Genomic DNA, 20,981 nt, shown 5'->3' on the forward strand with positions numbered 1-20,981 from the left:
TTAGGCTATGTTGCATTGACAAAACGTTTTCGAAATAAATATTCCATCATCAGTGTCAAATTAATACATGGATGTAGCCACTAAATATGTGGGTAAAAACCCTTTAAAAATTGTTAAATAATATTTGATCTACATTATGTCTAATTTACATTTAAGATGTTAAAGTTACCGTTGGATAGGTAACAGGGCGACATATGACTCTACATTAGTTGCGAGTCCTGAGACGGTATGTCTACGAGGACTTTGTCAAAGCAACATAGCCCAACTGGGTTTTTTATATATCTTTTATAAAGTATTTTATTCAAAATTTTTAATATATGGTATACAGCCAAATACAGGAACTCTGTTTCCTTGTGGATATTGAGTAAATAATCTCTCAATTAGTTAATGCCTGTTTTGTAACATTTTAACGACGCATTTAAGTATTAAGTATGTACCAGTACGTTAGATATAGGGCATTATCTTAAAAATCGTTTTAGAAGATATAGAGTTATTAGTCGTGTTTCTTAAATTTTTTGGCCCTGTATGTCTCTAGATTTGACACCACTCGATTTTTTCTTGTGTGCTTCATCATCATCAACTAGCCTCTAATCCAATATAGAGCCTAGCCTCATAGAATCCAATTTGTAGTCACTCTTTTTATGTCATCTGTCCATCTCGTTGGGGATCGACCTCTATTCCTCTAATCCCTAACATTATTCTGCCCATTGCCCTTTCCGCAACTTGTAGTTTACTCACTGTTGTTCTTGTGAGTGTTAGGGTTTCTGCGCCGTAGGTCATCACTGGCAAAATACACTGATTAAATACTTTTCTTTTCAGATACATTGGAATCTTAGGCCTAAAAATATCCTTCATCTTTCCAAATGCAGCCCAAGCTAGGTTTATTCTTGTTTTCAGCTCGATTGTTTGGTTGTCTCGACTTATTCTGATCTCATGGCCCAAGTATTATAGGAGTCAACTGGCTCAATATCTTTGTCTTCTACTGAGATGTTTTTGTTGTGGACTAAATTTGTCATAAATTGTGTTTTTAAAAAATTTATTTTAAGACCAACTCTTTTTGTGGCAGTATGGAGTTCTTGGAGCATTATCTGTGCCTGATCAAAGCTGTCTGCAATAAGAACGATATCATCTGCAAATTACAGGTTATTTAAGAATTTTCCATCTACATTGATGCCCTTTTCGTTCCAATCTATTGTTTTACAAGCGTATTCAAGCAAAGTTGTAAATAATTTAGGAAACATGTTGTCTTCTTGCCGAACGCCTCTTTCAATACCAAAGGTCCCAGTATCTTCATTAAGTCTTACACAGGCTGTAGCATGCTGATAGATGTATCTGATGAGGGATATGTATCGATGATCTATTCTACATTGTGTTAGAGCTTGGAGCATTTCACTTTGATTGACCGTATCAAATGCTTTTTCAAAATCGACAAAGACAAGTATCAGGGGTCTATTATATTCAAAAGTTTTTTCAATCAACGACTTAATGGTTTGCAAATGATCATTTGTTCCGTATCTAGCTCTAAATCCTCCTATTTCTCTCTTTTTGTGCATGAATACTATAACAGCTTTATTCCACTGGGATGGTGTAACCTCCTTTGTAAGGCATAAGTTATATAATTGTGTCAATGCTTTCAATACTGTCCTTCCTCCTGCTTTAACTGCCTCAATAACGATTTGGTAATCACCAGCTGCTTTATTATGTTTCATTCGATTTAATGACTTTAAGACTTCTTCGATTGTTATATCCTCTGAACCCACATTCTGGACTTTTCTCAACTTGGTGCCGTCTGTCTTGCCCCTTTCTTTATATAATTCTGTGTAAAATTTCTTAACTACCTTAATTATCTTATCTTTATCTGTTACGACTTTTCCATTTCGATCTGTATTATGTGATCATCCATGCTTTGGACGTGTCCATATCATCTTAGTTGATTTATTCCGATGTCCTCTGTTATATTGTGCCTAACACCCGTAATTTCTTGTATTCTTTCGTTTCTAACTCTGTCTAATCTTGAGTTTTCAGCCGCTCTTCTCCAAAAGTCCATTTCTGTTGCTTCTATTGTTTTTTCCTTTTAGTGGCCATGCTTCACTTCCATATGTAACAATGCTTTTTATAATGCTGGTATAGATTTTGTATTTGTTTTCTCTGGAGATTGTTTTGTCCCACAGTATACTGTTAAATTTTCTATTGGCTTGCCGTGCCTGGTTATTTCTGTGTCTAATTTCTTCGTCTAATTTGTCATTGTTGGTTATTTGCATGCCTATATAATATTTGTATTTTTGACAGTGATTTTTGACAGTATTTCCTCCAAGATTAGATTTTGATGAATTCCTCCAATACACAAAAGCACAATCACAAGTCCATAGATCTAATAAAAAAGAAACAAAATAATTCAAATACCGAATCACTCTCCAAGTTCGAAAACTCCACCGCTGACTGAACTATTAGTAGAAAACTCATTTGAAAAATGTTTTATTTTGCAAGCTGTTATCGCTCCTTGTCGTCTGAATAAAAGCGACTTTGCAGAAATAATTGGATTAAAGTTCAAGGGCTAATTCAAGCTTTACTAAATTCCAACTCGGTTCGCCAGACGCATGAATATTTTGTGAAGTAAGTTAATCAAGGCTAATTCTCTAGATAACACAGAAAACAAAACGTTTTTAGCAAAGTCCGGACAATGAATCAAGGAATTACTATTTCTGCGTCGAATGTTGTTTTCTATAAATAGAAAAACGTGGGCTTGCACGAAGAGATCATTAGACAATAATAATATGCCAATTATTGTTTTCTTAATCGTTTATTTTGTGAAAATTTTTGCAGATCAGAAAATTTTTGTTGTCTTACTCAACATAAAACAAATGAAATCTTTTAATAATTTAATTTACCTCACTAGAGTACTTTTAAGTGAGATTGGAAGTGGAACACTGGCCAAAAATATAATATGCCGTGAAGAACAACGTGATCGATCCGGAACATTGATCTGGCAAGAATTTCTACCCCAACCTCTGAGTACTGATCAGAGTCCACAGTCTTTTCCTTTCTCTGCGATTGACTATTGATCGATCGCTTCCGTACCGCACCTCGCCTTGATCGGACGCTCCACGGTCTTTGGGTATTGACTAAAGATCTTTGTTTATCCTACTTATCAGAACGCCGCTAACATTTATCTTCCGTTCCCTGGCATCAACGAGGACGACCGCAGGCTGTCCTCGTTGATGCCTCGTCTAAAAAAAGATTCGCTTTAATAATGATAATTATTAAGAACACCAACATAAACGCCCAAATTACAATAAACGATACACCGTTAAAAAGTGGAGAAAATATGTCACATCGGCTGCAAAATTAAGGATACCAAGGATCAAAATTACGAAATAAAAGCTCATATTTAAAAAGCCAAAGGCTCTTTAACGGAATTAGGAAGATTCTCTGCAATTTATCTTTAAGTATCAATATACGCCTAAGAAGTCTTAGATATTAGTAAGAAGCCGAAGTCTCAAAGAAGATGCTATAAAACGGTTAGAGGCATTTGAAATGTGGTGCTACCGATGTATGTTAGGGATCTCATATACAGAGTGCTCCTTAAGTAATTGTACCAAAAAAACAGTAGATTCTACACTTTAAAATATTACGATTTAGCCAACTTGCTTTAATAAAATGTTGATATTAAGAAAGATACAGTATGTTAAAGTGGAAATTTAAAATTTTATTTTTCCTCATAACTTTCATGTTGTGGATGCAATGGAAGACATCGAAGTTCCACGAAGATTAATAAACGCGGTAAAAGCACTCTACAAGAATAACGAAGTAGCTATCAAAACGGGCAATAGAATATGCAGTCCATTTAAGACGACAAAGGGACTACTACAGGGTTGCTCCACATCCCCCACCCTGTTCAAAATATTTCTGGAAAAAACCCTGAAACCATGGAAAAGAAAGTGCGAAGGAATGGGTATACCAGTAAGGAACGAATATCTATATACGCTAAGTTTTGCCGACGACCAAATAGTGATCGCACAAGACGAGGATGACCTCAGTTTTGTGATGAGAAAACTGGAGCAGGAATATACAAAGAATGGGATGGAAATAAACCTAAAGAAAACTGAATACCTAACAACGGAGAATACAGAAATAAAACAGCTGGAAATAGACGAAGGTAAACAAATCAAAGGAACAGACAAGTATAAGTATTTGGGTTTCATAATATCAAACCAAGGAACAACGGAGGAAGATATAAAAAATAGACTAGGACAAACAAGAGACTGCATACGAAAATTGAACCCGGTACTATGGGATAAGAACATCAGCATGAAAATAAAGAAAAAAATATATAATACCATGACAAGAAGTATCCTCACTTATGGGTGTGAAAATTGGACAATAAATAAGAAAACCAAAAACAAAATAAGAGCAACAAAGCTGGAATTCCTAAGGAGAAGCTGCAGAGTAACAAGAAGAGATAGAATAAATAACATGGAGATTAAGAGGAGAATGGGAATGAACTCCGACATAATAGACTACATCGAACACAAGAGGTTAACCTGGTACGGAGATGTCAGAAGAGCAGACCAAAATCGATGGATAAATAGAATAACAGAGTGGAGCCCGATAGGAAGAAGAAAGAGAGGCAGACCCCGAAGATCTTTCAGAGATGAGGTGGACGAAGCAATGAGTAGAAGAAACCTACAGGAAGTTGACTGGCTAAACAGGAAAAATTGGAGAAAACGGTTGAGTGAAGGAATACAGTGAAAACTGTGGAAATCCTTGTATATATATATATATATATATATATATATATATATATATATATATATATATATATATATATATATATATATATATATATTGTTATGATGTGTTGTTTGTTTGAATGATGAGCAATGAGTAATTTTAATAATATATAGGGTTTTTATCGCGGTTCTCAAAGAATTAGTTTGTAAGTACTTTTTTTTAAATTATCTTTATTATAACTATTATGAAACACACATATATATCTAACCTAGCCAATGTAAATTTAAAATAAACTATCTTTAAATTGATACTCTTATAAAACTAATTAAATTCTATAGACAATGTAAAATTTAAACAAACTATCTTCAAAATTGAAATTGTTATGACATTAACTAAATTATATTAACAAAATTTTGTACCTTTCTTTCACTGAATGCCTAAATGAACTGTTTTCCACTATATAGATTCTAATCACCACTGAATGTCTTCGTACTTCGGTTATCCTTGTTTTTGTGAAATTACTTTTTCCAATTATCAGCTTCTACCAATTTAAGACATAGTTTTCTTCACCAGCATTTATACACCACCAGCAAACACCATTTATATTTATTCTTCTTTTCAATATACCAATATCCAATTATTATAAGTTGATTTATACTAATCTCCAATCATAATATAATTTTAATTCCTTCCAATGTCCATCCAATATTCTTCTAATATACTTTTATAATCTTCAATAATTATTTGTGTATAATTATAAATGTGCATTAAATATATGCATAATTTTTAATCTTCATTTAACTCACTATATTAAACAATTGGACTATTTGTACTTGATTCACTGACTCCAACTAACTTTCATATTTCTTCCTAAACTTTTCTGACTGACTTCTTGAAAATTCTGAACAATTTACTTCACTAAATGTGTATACTAACTTTCATAATAAACTGGCCTGACTTCTGACTAAAAACTTCCATCTTGAATCCAAATCACGGGTATTTATATCCTTTTGGATATTCCAGAACCATCTAGTAAGAGATCATGTTCCATTCGTTCTATTAACTTCTATATAGATGTTCTCGAAAAAAATATCTGTTCGATCCACCGCCATAATCATTATTCCCGAATGTTCGACTGTAAACAATGGTCACACTCTGCACTCTGGAGAATTCGTTAATGTTCCATTGATAATTTTGTTGACATTTAGGCTTTTCAGATCAGAATAAACATTCAAATTAGTAACTAACACTCTAATTTAATAAAATACACATTTCAAACAATATAACCCCACTTATATTCGTAAAAATTCTTAAACGTCACTTCAGAGTAAGTATCTGTCACTCACATATGTATAGTTGGTTGCCTAGTCACATGGCTCACTTAAATGTATCTACCATATTATAATTACTAAAATACAACTTTTTACAATTATTATATGATAATTTCTTAAAAATGCCCTCACATAAATAATTTTTATTAAATTCTCTAGTATATAACTTATTTAAAACAACCAAATATCTAATATTATGTAGTATATAACTTATAAATTATTTTCTATAAACCCTAATTGTCACAATATATATATATATATATATATATATATATATATATATATATATATATATATATATATATATATATATATATATATATATATATATATATAACTTTCATGTTTGTAAATATTTATATATAAAACTTTACAACTGGGTGCTTGGCTACAAAGGATCGATGTGAAGACGCTACTTTGTGACGCGTTATTTTGTGGCGCTACTCGTGACGCCGTCTCTTGGCGCTTCTTCCGTGACGCTTGCCTCAGTATTTTACTATAGAGAAAAAGTTATATATCGTTAGTATAGAAGCTTATAGAAGCAATAGAGAAGGGTTTCAGGAAATCGTAAACATGATGACAACTTCTGAATACGGAGACGGTAACTAAAGAAGAAAATAGAATCTTCCCTTCAATAAGACATTTAGCAGCCATAACAAAGCATTTTGTGACGGGTCATTACCATTTTTGAGTTATTTTTATAAGAATAAACTATAAATTATGCTTATCCTCGTGCATTCAGTGCTTTATCAAACAAAAATTATAACTAATAATTATTATGCAGTTAATTGATAAAATGCGATTATCTCGAAATGTTTTGAAGTTATTAATAAGTATACCTTTTTTGTGTTAAAAACATATATCTTTATTATTTTTTAACAAAATTAAGTTAAGCACAAATGTGTGCCACATATGTGGCGCCCTCGATCAGCTACATCAAAATATGCATTAAATTATAATTTTTGATACCCAATAGCACCCAGTTGTAAATTTTTATACGTCAATGTTTACAAGTGTAAAAGTTATAGCGAAAAATAAAATTTTAAATTTCCACTTTAACACCCTGTATCTTTTTTCATATCAATAGTTTATTAAAGCTGGCTTAAATCGTAACATTTTAAAGTATAAAGTGTTAAAAAATTTCTTTTTGTACAATTACTTAAGGACCACCCTGTATAACACACAACTGACATAAAAAACATGAATCAAATGAGAAGTTTTAATTTGAATTAATTATTATGTAAATGGGAATAAGCCACAATTAAAGGTTAAAATACGTTTATTGACGTTTCAATTTCCACTTCGGAAATCGTTCTCAAAATACAAACATTTGTATTTTGAGAACGATTTCCGAAGTGGAAATTGAAACGTCAATAAACGTATTTTAACCTTTAATTGTGGCTTATTCCCATTTAAATAATAATTAATTTAAAATGCCACAAGAAAATAGCTTCAGAACAATTTTAATTTGAAGCTTGAAATATCTCCATGCGGATAAGAAAATAACAAAAAAAGTTAACTATATTTCCAAAAGTGTATTGTTTATAAAATGTGTTCATCTCTATGCTATCTTATCTCATAAAATTCACTGTATTTATCGTATTATTTTGGTTTTTAAAATTTCAAATTATCCACGTACTCCCCGTCATTTCAACTTTTACATAATGCTATTAAAATATTACAATAATAATGGAATAAAAAAGAATAAGTCGACATTTCCATTATGTATTTTCTTTGAAATAATATTTTCGCGTCCTGAATGTAGGTTAAAATAACTCATCTCCCTTTTATACCAAACAGACCTTCGACTAAGTCAGTATAAAAACTCAGAAAATAACGTTTTCCGTTGTAATAAAAATATAGACGAATTTAGATAGATCCGTTGAAAATAAACGATCGGAAACGCTGACAGCTTAAACCAATATATCACCGACACCTCATTGATTTTTAAACCTTAATATTGGTGATGGTAATAGACTGTAACGTTGGTTTATTGATTCACTTTATTCATTTGAATGCGTTGGTGCATAATTCTACAGTTTACTCGACTTTAGGTAATAGCGAAGAAAATATCTGGTATCCCCCCTAGAAGAAGTGATTTATTGATTTTTAATTTATTCTCGTACTTTTTTGTAATGTTTTTATTTAATTTTTTTTTTAACTCAAGGTGAATTAATTTTTTTTGCAATTAACCTTTTTAGGTCGCCACTTAGTAAATGTCCAATTACTATTTTTCTTATATATATACACCGTTTTTTAGGCGCTACGCCCTTCCGGTAGGGATCTATGGAGGAATATCACCGAGCCGCAAGCCCTTATGTCTGGCCGTACTGCTCCACCATAGGCCGATCAGACACCAGCATATTCTAGTCTAAGCCGCAGATTCATCTAGAATTTTAAACTGCTGCGTTAGCTTTTTCTTTTTTATTTTTCTGTACACCGAGCTGGGGATCGGTGCCGATTTTCTAAAGCCGATTTTCTAAAGTTTAGCATCGCAGGGGTCAGTTATGAGTCCAACCCTTTTTCTCGTGGCTATCAACGATATACTGGATCACTGATCTACGCTAGTTAAGGGAAGACTATATGCCGACGATCTGGTTCTATTTGCAAAGGGCAAGAATATTGTAACGAAATAGCCCATCTCCGAGTCACATCTATGTGTCACAATTCTTAGAAGGATATATCTAGAATATTCAAGTGTTGGCACTTCAATAGCGCCCGTCTTCGATGCGCGTTCAACGAGAAGAATAGAGCTGGACTATTCCAGAATATTCTAGTACATAATAACTTGTATATATAAGTAGCTCCGATATTAGCTAAGTTTAGTTGATAAGATATTTTCGTGCTGTAAACTTATAAATAAATATAGTTATATAAATTAAGAATCGGTCGTTTTATTTAAAAATGGTACAGTGGTGTCCGGTGTGAGATTTAAAAATAAATTCAGCAGTGATTGCTAAAAAAAAAGACTTTTGAACTTTTGAAGTATTGTTCGTCGGGAACATCCGCGTAGTTCGGTAGTGATCTTTGTAAAAAAAAAGAACGTTTAAAAAGTACGTGTATGCCTGACCAAATATGCTGCTAGTACAACTTTCAGTAAAACAGTTGCATGAGCAACTAGAAGAACGCGATGTAGTGTAAGACTGTAGCGGGTTCAAGAAGATCCTCCAAGAACGACTAAAGAATGTTCTCAACAAGAATGGAGATGACCCAGAGACATTCCATTTTCAATCAGCAGAAGAAGCAGTTTTAATAAAGATCGAAGAAACTTTTAGAAAAAATGATGATAAATTCGAGAATGTTTCCAAAAGATTCGATGAAACGTCTCAAATTATTAAAGAAGTAGCTAGACAAAACGACGAAAATGTTTCTTAAATGATGGAAGACACTTCTAGAAAGAACAATGACAAATTCAAAGAAGTTTCTAGAACATTTGATAAAGTAAAAAAGAAGATCAAACAGTTAGAGAGCATGATAACCAATACAAAAGTGCTACCACCAGGTAATGCAGCTTTAGATCCGGTAGTGAAAGAAGAATCACCTAGAGATGAAACGACACATCATATGAAATTCAAATTGCCACTATTTGATGGAAAGTCTTCTTGGTCCATATACCTTAGACAATTTGAAGCTATTGCGACAGCCAATCATTGGACAGAACAAGAAAAGGCTGTTTCCTTGACTGCTGCTTTACTAGGTGATGCTGCGGATATCGCTTCAATGGCACTTCAATAGCGCCCGTCTTCGATGCGCTTTCAACGAAAAGAATAGAGGTGGACTACTTCAGAATATTCTAGTACATAATAACTTGTATCTATAAGTAGCTCCGACATAAGCTAAGTTTAGTTGATAAGATATTTTCGTGCTGTAAACTTATAAATAAATATATTTATATAAATAAAAACCGCTCGTTTGAGTTAAAAACGGTACAATATAAAAATGATTTAAAAGCACTTACAAGAATCCATTTATAAACTACAGACATGGTCCACTTAGGCGTGCAATTCTCCCCCCTAAAAACAAGATGCATGCCAAAACGCTTATATTCTTGGATAAAATTAATTCTTGGAATGGTATTTGACCAAAAACTAACTTGCAAATAACATATTTCAGAAACAAAATTGTTTTATTGAAAGCTGGTCGATTACAGCTCCATGGATATGTAGAAATACAGATAGTGGTTGTATTTGACATATTGACGTTATCTTATAAAGAACTTATTATTTTTGGTACTTTGAATGTGAATTTGGATCTATGCATGGAAAGTGGCTGGTTGTTGTTGATTAGATTATTTTTATGTTATTAGAATTTGGCCAGATCCCGGCAAAGTATGTCATAAAGATCTGTGGTTTTCTTAAATAAAGTAGTGGCTCATATGATCCATAATAACGACTTCCCTTCGAGGTATATTTTGGATTTCATTTAAAGATATAGCGAATCAGTGTTCCATATATTTTAAAATTATTCGTCGGTTCCCAAAGAGAAAATGGCAAGAGATTTAAAGAGGTTAATTCTTTGCAGACAGTTTCCTTTAGTTTTCGAAATATATCTCCAAGAAAGCTTTTTGGTAAATATAATACCCATAATTTTTAACGTAGCAACTACTTGTAGATGAAGTTTATTTAGAGTTATAGATAAATTGGAGGTTTGTCTTATTTTAGGGGAATTAATTATGTAGATTTTGGAGATGAGAACTTACATCACAGGACATCATGACTAATTATAAAGTTTATTTTCATCATGCAACTTAATTTAACAGTCATAATTTTAGTACACTTACATTAAAAATTTTGTTTTAGGTGGTAGAGGCCATCATCATAATGACACCTTACCCAAAAGGACTGGCCGAAATAATAATGGCGACGATTACGAAGATCGAAGTCCAAGAGGTAGTATTGGACCCGAAGAAAGAGAAAGAAGTCCAAGGGGAAGCTTGGCGAGAAATATGTTTGACGATCCTGAGAAAAAGAGTCCTCGGGGAAGTTTGACGCTTACTTTTCAAGAACCACCAGTAACCGAAAGGAGGGCCAGTAGTGATAATGGTAAAGTTTTTTGGTTATTGTAGACAAAGAATAAGCTTGATCTGAGTTATATTGTTTATAAATAACTATTTCTTAGATGCGTACCATTTCTCAAATGCTGTCATCGAATGCTCTTAGTCGTGGACTAATATGTAGCCTAATGTGCATCGCCCCGCCTCGACACATCTTCATTGACCAATTGAGATGAAATTGACGTGCATAAATATTGGTGATTTTTAGGTCAAGGCAGGTAGTCTGTTCTGACCTTCACAGAGTCGTCTTCCATCTAGGTGCCCTCTGTTATTGCTATGCTGCCTCTATTTGCCTACCCAGACTCTAGGCTAAGAGTTTTTCGCTCTTAAATGGGGTTTTATTTATTTCAATGAGGGAAAGGAAAATATTTGGACATATGACAAAGTATCCTTCGACTTGGTGTGTCAAAGCCTTGTACAGAGCATCCAAGAAAAGAGAGTATGTCGATGCATTCCTAGACTCTTCTTTTTTTTTTGGATGACATGTCGCCCGACTGCAAATCGATCCTCTGACCAGAGTCCCACCAAAGATCTACACCGAAGAAACTGCGCTGAGAGTCGATGCGTTCCAGTCTTGGTAAGGATGTTATACAAGCTCCACTGCAGTCCACAACAGTAGCTAACCTTTACCATCAAGTTCTTCTGCGGTTTCTGATGCTGTCTTGTACCGAGGTTCCGGATTCAAAATCCCAGAGTAGCCGCAAATCCTGCCTGTCCTTTTGATTCAAGCTCAAGCTCCACGTAGGCGCATACTCTCCTACGAAAAAGACATCTGGTAAATGACTAAGGAATCCTGGTGGCCTCGAGAAATTCGAATTTACCGAAAGAGGGGTATATAGACCAAGGATGGTACCTGAAGAAAACAAAACTACCAGGAAGCTGCTGTATTCTGTATGAACTTTCATCATTATGAACTTACTTGCAACCTTGTTTTGCAACTTTTCATTTACTGTTGTATAGAATAGTTATGTGAGTAGAAAGGAAGACACTTTAGTACTACTTTAGATACTTTGACCTTTGATCTCCGCGTGACATATAAAGTGACACATGACATATTAGGTAACATTCGACCCCGAACGTGAGATTTTATGTAGCTTTTGTATGACATTTGACACAGAACGTGGCCTATTATGTAACATTCGACGCAGAACGTGATATTTTATATGACATTTAACACATAACGTGGCATATTATATATAATTTGACACAGAACGTGACATATTATGTAACACGTGTTCTGCGTCAAATGTCACATAATATTCCAATTCATGTGTCAAATGTAACACAAAACGTCACGTTTTACGTCAAATGTCGCGTTTTGTGTCAAATGCCATAAAATGTCATGTTCTGAGTCTAATTTCATATATGCCATGTGTCATATAATATGTGACGCGGATATTAAAGGTTAAAATGGTTTTGTGCTTATTTATCAGCTTTATATAACCACGAGAAAAAAATAAACTGCTAAGAATACAAAATAAAGCAAATATGAGGCGTTATCCACAGGAAACTTACTTAAACTTCCTGGACGACGGACCCAAATGAGATTTCAAATCCCTTTGACTTTTTTCGTTGTTCTGGCTTTTAGAATAAAGTACTGAGAAATATATTAAATGATTCTTAGGACAGTAGACGTTTGGTCAGTCCTTCAGTACGGAGATGAAGCCTGGACGTTAAAACTAAATACCATAAGAAGCCTTTGAAATGTGGCTTTACCGCAGAATGCTCAGAATGTCATGGACACAATACATTACAAATAAAACAGTATTAAACACCATAATAGAGAGTTAGAGCTTATGACAACGATTAAGAAAAGAAATACCTCGTACCTAAGCCACATAAGGAATGACAAATATACCCTGTTACTATTAATAATTATAGGGGAAGATATAGGGCCGAAACGGAGTAGGCAGAAGAGCCATGCCATGGCTTCGCAATATCAGAATTTGGACGGGCATGAACGTTCAACAATTACTAAGAGTGGCGCAGAATAGGGAACATTTTGATGTATTGAGTATGTGTTGAGTAAATATCTCTTATCGCTTATTATATACGAAAAACTGTAACACCTTGGGTGAGCAACTGAGTACCGATCTGACAAAAACAAGAATTTCTCATATTTGTTATAGCAATATTAACAATTGTAGCAGACAATATTTTGCATTATCTGTCCAAAATAAGGTATTTTTTAAATTTTCCTCATTGTTTATTTTTTTTTAGTTCGTTCCTTACCACCTAATCAATAAAATTGTTTACCCACTTTGTACTTTACAACCTTTATAGTCATTTTTTTTAGTATTCAATATTAAGGTTTAATTTTAGCGGTCAATCTTAAAAAACGTTAATTGTGTTAAATGGAATTGACAGAGTTCAATAGCTACATTTTTAAACTTCTTGTTATTTCTGAATTACTCGTTTAATCGAGTAATCGTTGTGTAGCCCAGAGCAATTTGAATTATTAGATTAGTCGTGAGCCTGTGTCTGTCATTGATCGTAGTTTCCTGTAATTCCATCAGTTCACTCAAAGTCGTTCTAATACAATTGTCCTACTAGTGTAGGACTTGATGTTCGTATTTCGTCTAAATTCTCAGCGTTTTCTACTTATTTTTAAAAGATCCCCAGAGTCTGTTTTCTGCATGATATTTAATTATTGGTTTTTCTTACTAGAAAAAAGTAAACAATCAGAAGGAATATTATTAATTGATGGATTCGACCGTTACTTGATGGAAATTCATTTTATGTAACAATAAAACACTAAAAACTTTGTTTTCAAAACTTCCACAAAATTTATTTTAAATTCTTATCACTACAGCTGTTTCGGCTAATTGCCTTTCTCAAGTGATCTGTTTTTGGCATGGGTTTACACTTTATAGTCTCTAATGAAATAGGTTGAGGAGGGGAGAACTGTTTGTCTCAAGCTGGTCATTCAGAATTATATCTGTGTTTTTTAATTTGTTGATTTCCATAGATTCTAACAAAGATAGCTTAAGGCCTTTATTTTGAATGTGGAGAATTTTAAATTCGTCATTAAAAGAATGATTATGATCTAGAAGGTGAAGTGCGTATGTAGAATCTGTTTTTCTATTATTGAAAGCCCTTTTATGTCCTGCTATTCGTTTATTAAAATTTCTACCTGTTTGAACAATGTAAGTTTTTGGGCAGTCGCCACATTTAAGTTTGTACACACCACTGTGTAAGTGTTTTTTATGTTGGCTCTTGTTGTTTTTAATATATTTGCCTAGGTTGTTATTTATTCTGAAAGCTGGTGTTATTCCTTTCTTTTTTATGTGTTTGGCTATTTTTGTTGATATTTTGCCTGTATATGTAATCGAGCAGAAGGTACTGGGTTTTTTCTCTGGTGGTGGAAATACTAAGTTCAGGGCTTTCTTGTGTAGTTTTTGATTTAACATTTTATTAATTGTTTGTTCGTTGTATCCATTGTTTACTGCTATTTGCTTAATGATATTTAATTCTGTCTCAAAATTGTATTTTGACATAGGAATTGCTGTTAACCTATGTAACATACTATGATAAGCTGCTAGTTTATGTTGTGTGGGATGGGATGATGAATTGTGAATAGTCGTGTCAGTATGGGTAGGTTTATGAAATATGGAGAAGTCATGTTTGTTTTTAAGTCTGGTAATTTTTAAATCTAAAAAATTTATGGATTGATTTTGTTCTGTTTCTATTGTAAATTCAATATGACTATGAAGAGAATTAATATACGATAAAAATTGGTCGAGTTGCCTGTTAGTTCCTGTGAAACATACCAGTACGTCGTCTACGTATCTCCACCAATATAAAAACTGTAACATAAAAAAATTATGGGCCTTTAGAATCCGTTGGATAGTACGTCGACTAACACCACACGAAGTTTGCAATTTGCGGGTACTTAATGTAGGATCTACAATAACTTGCTCTAAAACCCCCACTTCTGTTGCTTCGTTCCTTATAGGATTTTCAATATTACGTTTTTTATTGGCGACTGATCCAGTTTCCCGAAATTTAGCTATAAGTTCTAGAACATATTTTCGGTGCACATTATTGTTCTCATGTCGCTCATTAAAAATTTGTGCTGTTCTATTAGCACATTGATTATTTCCGAAAAATATTTCAATAATTTCAACCCTTTCTGCCGTGGAATATACCATGGTTAATTTATGTATAAAGCAATAAATGATATTTTAACAACAAAGATTGGTCAAATCAATCGCAAACTAATGTACTATTTCCTATTTAAAATAAGTACGTGGCATTCTCTACTTATCTTTCTTCAAGAAACAACTTTTTTTGTCACAAAGGACACTTCAATTGCTATTTTTATTATTAATAAACCATGGGCGTAGTAAATAAAAGCATTTACTTATCAAGAAAATGCTTTTACTCAAATTTCTTCTGAAAGAAGTACAAACTAATTTGATGTACCTATTAAAGTCTACTTTAAACTTTAAATCAATAAATCTGAAAAAATCCCGAATTGAATACATGAATTTTACATCATTATAAAGGGAGTTGAAAGACCTTTCAAATAATGGATCATTCGACCCCCCTTTTCATTTAAGATTTTAGGGATGATGCCACCCCCGCTTAAGGGGCTGCAAATGTTAAAGTGATTTTATGCCAATTTTGTGTCCCCCTCGAAAACAAAATCGACGGGTCCGAGCGTTTTTTCAAAAAAGGAATCATCTGCCAGTAAATGCCTCTGTTTCGTTTTCGGTGCGCCACACTGTATACATTCTGCTTGTTTTGTTTAAAAGATTGTGTGTCATTCATCATGTGGTGCAAACAATTAAAATGAGTAATATTTACAAATATTTTATTGCATTTTTTTACGTTTTTAACATATAGATTTTACGAACTTATCTGTGATTTTAAGAAAAATGAAACTAATAAATAATTGGCATGAATTTTAGGTGTACGAATTAGGAGTACCTCACCTTATAGAGTGGGAGGATCCAGGAGTGGTGCTGCGGGATTTTCTGGATTTAGCGAGAATGGGTCCAGAAGAGCCAGCAGTTCTGTAAGTCAGGTAGGAATTTAGTGAGTAGCATAAAGTATGTGTCAGTATACATAAAAATTAGATTTATTAGAAAATCTCATGTAAAACGTATAATACAATTTTAAAAATTACGTTTTCAGGGATTGAAGATATTTCTGGTGTACATTTTGATTCTGACACGTTGTCAGACTTTGGCTGTTCTGATATCCTATTTATATTTCTTTTTTATTTACTTGTATGTAAGTTTTAAGACATAGTAATAACGAGGCCCTTTTATGGTTTTGTTTTTGTTTTTCTTTATTTCATAAACCTAATTAACTAGGTTGTAAAGAATTTATCATATCAGGTATCGATAACAGTACTGTTACTGAATAAAAACACTGACACGTATTTTAAAATAGATAAATAAGTAGGATTAGAAAATTTATTATTACATTAGTATAAGTACAATGCTGGACGGAAATAGCTGTTTTTAATATTATATGAAACTCTTAAATATAAGACACTCCCTTGCGTGTAGATACATCAATCTACACATAAATAATACGAAGATAGAACAAGTTCAGAATTATAACTATTTAGCGGCAAACATTAATGAAACAAACGATTACACCAAAGAAATTAGAGTTAGAATAGAAAAGGCTAGAAGTGCATTTAATAAATAAAACAAATATGTTGTAGAGACCTCAGCCTAAATCTTAGAAAACGAGTACTAAAGTGTTATATGACGTACTGGGTCATACGTGGTGACAGATATGAATTCCTAAAACTAATAATGCAGGGAAAGATTCAAGGAAAGCGCAGCTAAAGTAGAAGAAGAATGTCCTGGCTGAGAGAATGGTTTGAATGCAGCTAAACTGAACTCTTTCAGGCTGTAGTGTCAAAAGTTAGAATAAAAGTGATAATTGCCAACCTTTGTCGCGGAGATGGCACGTCAAGAAGATGTCACTCCATCTAAGGGATCACTTATCCCAAATACCTACGATATCAAAAGGATAGAGCACTGGTGGTGTTCTTTCTGTGTTATCGAGCCCTAGGTGACTTTGTATGCTGAAGTATCTCCCAAAAATTTTCGTACACATATGGACGTCGAGAGCAGTACAGCGTTCTGCATGGTCTTATAGAGATGTTCATTCAAATACAGCTTTTTTATGTTTTCTAGGAGGTTCTTATTATTATTATTGGCGAATTCTTCCCTGAAGAAAGGCGATAAGCAACGTGAATTGGTGTTTTTCGCTGTTCTTTTTAGTGTTGTTTTTATTTGCCCGATATTCACGCATACGGTCTGCAAAACTATGTTTTCGTTCTTCTGACCATTTTGATCTGTATTGCTTCTACTGAGTTTGCTCTACCGTTATGTTTCATTTATCTACTTTGCCCCTGAATGTGTTTTTGTATGTGATGTCTATTTAATTTATATTTGCGCTTTTGAGGTTTTTTCGAATTTTTATTAACCATTTAACCAGTTGGTTGTCTGAGTGGAGTTATGTACTAAAGTATTTTTTGTTAGTTTATTTAGATATCCCTAAATTTTTATATGTCTTTTCCTGATTTCAATTTCTTTGTTCGAGATTTTTAAGTGTCATTGTGCTTGTCTTCCGTTTTCTTCTCTTTTATTTAATATATTAGTTATTTTATTGTATTGTATTTAGTTGTACAAGCTGAACAAATAAACCATCAGATAATAAGGACAATTAATGAAATTAACAAGAACAACAAGACCAGAGTTATAATGCCAACAGGGGAAACAGAATTCATAGAACTAAAAGGAGGAATCCGCCAAGGAGACTCGCTCAGTCCATTGTTATTCAATATGGTGATGAATCAAATAATTCACGAAGTAAGAAAACGACACGGATACCACCACATGGGAGCACATAAAATCATGATACTATGCTATGCCGATGATGCAGTACTAATTGGTGATAACGAAGATGACCTACAAAGGCAGCTCCACACCTTCAATATCACAGCAAACAAACTTAATACATTAAGGTGCAAAAAAATCGATCCATTTCTTATTTCTTATTTATTTGAAGTTGTATAATTTTAGAGACCTTAAATTACGTATGTAAATTTAGGTGTAACCTCGTATACGAGAAATAAATAATATTTTTAATATTGCTTTTTATATTTCTTAAAACAAATTGGTATTTCAGGTTTTTGTGAAAAAGGGTCTGAAGCAAGTAGATATTCATTGAATGTTGTTTTTAATTCAACAACCATACTAGTGTAGTGATTTTATTTTCAAAACGTGTTATATTTTTATTTAATTATCCTTCCTAAATGTCTCTTACTCCGACAGATGCTGCAAGGGCGGTGACTTTAGTTCAAGATGGTCGTAGCCAATATTATGCAACTAAAATGTTGGGTGTTAGTCGATCTTCGGTTCAAAGAGCAGTTCAGCATTTTAGCGACACCGGTAACTTCAAAAGAAGACCAGGATCAGGTCGTAGAAGGGTAACATCGGAAAGAGATGATCGATTTCTGATCTCATCATGTTTGAGAAATCGGCATCTAACTTCAGTTGAACTGGCAAATCGTCTGAGCGAAGTGAGAAATGCCGATGTAAGCAGATGGACAGTTCGTTGACGACTTGTAGAAGGTAATTTATTATCCAGAAGGCCAGCCCTATCTCCAATACTATTCATAGAACATCGCAGAGCTCGCCTTGCTTTTTCAAGAGAACATGAAAACTGGAGTGATGCAGATTGGAGCAATGTATTGTTCTCAGATGAGTCCAGATTTTGTCTAAGGTCACCAGACGGCCGAGAAAGGGTTTGGAGAAGACACGGAGAGCGATATTTTGAATGTAATATTGCGGAAAGAATAAGTTATCGGGGGGGCTCCGTTATGGTTTGGGCTGGTATCAGTTCAGAAGCCCATACTGATTTAGTTATTGTAGATATAGGTTCTATGACTGCTGCAAGATACATAACAAGTATTTTAGATCAGCTTGTGGTACCTTTTGCTCCTTTCATTGGACGATATATAATTTTTATGGACGACAACGCGCGTCCTCACCGTGCTAGAATCGTCAACCAATATATAGAGAAGGTGGGAATTGTCCGTATGAACTGGCCAACTTGCAGTCCCGATCTCAATCCCATAGAACATCTATGTGATATGATGGGAAGACGTCTTCGAGCACGAGTACCCCGTCCAAACAACTTGGCTGAACTTACAGCTGCTCTTCAAGAAATATGGGACCAATTGGATCAATTTGATATCCAGAGGTTAATTACCTCAATGCCTAGATGTGTACAGGCTGTTATAAGGGTCCGAGGGGGAAACACTAGATATTGATTTATTATCAATGTTTTTCTTAATTTCAGAAAGTTTTGAATATTCTTGTATTTTTGAGTTTTGGCGTATGTCTCTATAAATAAATGATTTTTTTTTGGATAATCTGTACAAATTATTTTAATCTAACATATACTTTTACATATATACCTGATTTAAAACTAATATCTTCAAACGTTTTCTTTTTTCAGCAAATAATACCCATGGATCGATTTTTTTGCGCCTGAGTGTATGAGAATATCAGTAGAAAAAACTAAATTTATATATAGTTATCAGTAAAGAGCCGCGTAGATGCAAACTAGAAATAGACGGCAAAATTGTAGAACAAGTAATGAAATTCAATTACCTAGGAGTAGAGATCACTAGTGACAGGGATATAAGAACAGAGACCACAAGGCAAGCATCAAAAGCGGCAAGGGTAGTGGTTGCCTCCGAGAAACCATATCGAGAAACAAATATCTGACCACGGAAAACAAAATGAAAGTATACAAGACAACAGTAAGACCAATCCTAACATATGCAGCGGAGACAAGGACGGATACAAGAAAGACGAAGAAAGTATTAAGATCAATAGCGGGCATATCATTAAGAGACAGACAAACCAACAGAAGTATACGCGAACAATGCAAAATTCAAAATATTAGCAGGAGGATAAAAACAAGAAAAAAAAACTGGAACGAAAATGTAAACCGAATGGGACCAGATAGATTAGCGAACATCTGTAAAAACAACAAGCCGTATAGCAGAAGACCCGTTGGAAGGCCGCCAAAAAGGTGGAAAGATAATATACAGTCAACAACGACTGAAACAGAATAAGAGACAGACAAGCAGGAGTAACTATAGTCGCACGAAGAAGAAGAAGAACAAGTTATTTTATTGATCCAAGTTGCTTATAACTTTCTCCCTTTCTTTTTCTTGTTGCTATTGCTTCTCATACTCTTTTAGTTTGTCTTTGACCATCTGTCGTCACCAAGTATCGAGATAGATTTTATCTATCTCTGTGTGTGTGTATGTGTTTGTGAGAGAGACACAGAGAGAGAGAGAGAGAGAGAGAGAGAGGTAGAGAGAGAGAATATTGCTTGGAAGCAGGTCCGTTAGCCACAAATTTTTATTAGTTATTTTTTATAGCATGATATATGAGTTTTTTATATTTACCACTGTTTCATTTAAATGACAATGTTTATTTCTTTCTTCTTCTTATTTTTGACTGTTTCAATTAATAAGTTAATTATTATTCTTATCTTATGGAAAAGTAAATACTCTATACTAATTGGAAAACACAGTTGTTCTTGTTGTAGACTATAATATAACTGGTCTATATTTCTTTCACTCATTTTGCATTCCAGGTAAATATGATTCAAATCTCTAATCACTAAATTATGTCACTAGAAGATACATATTTGTTATCTTTCAAATATATAAGGTTCTCGAAAATATATTGATTTTTGTTCCATTACACAAAATATCTTTTAGGTTGCAATGTAGAAACTACTCCTTTGAGATCTATAACCTACAGTCTACATAATTTCAGAGTTTTTGTCCAGCAGTGTAAACATAACGAATA

The 20,981-nt window shown here is 33.5% G+C and overlaps 1 protein-coding gene across 3 annotated transcripts in view; it reads left to right on the forward strand.

Moving 5' to 3' along the window:
- LOC140449583 (uncharacterized) overlaps positions 1-20,981 on the forward strand; it is a 584,439-nt gene that overhangs the window by 538,956 nt on the left and 24,502 nt on the right. For 2 of the 3 annotated variants that reach the window (XM_072542799.1, XM_072542797.1), the window contains exons 7-8: positions 10,862-11,104; positions 16,029-16,144. In XM_072542799.1, coding sequence (XP_072398900.1) covers positions 10,862-11,104; positions 16,029-16,144 — 359 coding nt within the window. The remainder of the gene's footprint in view (positions 1-10,861; positions 11,105-16,028; positions 16,145-20,981) is intronic. The other variant, XM_072542800.1, reaches the window with a different exon arrangement.

This window comes from Diabrotica undecimpunctata, chromosome 9 (assembly GCF_040954645.1).
Source record: "Diabrotica undecimpunctata isolate CICGRU chromosome 9, icDiaUnde3, whole genome shotgun sequence".
NCBI classification, from domain to species: domain Eukaryota; kingdom Metazoa; phylum Arthropoda; class Insecta; order Coleoptera; family Chrysomelidae; genus Diabrotica; species Diabrotica undecimpunctata.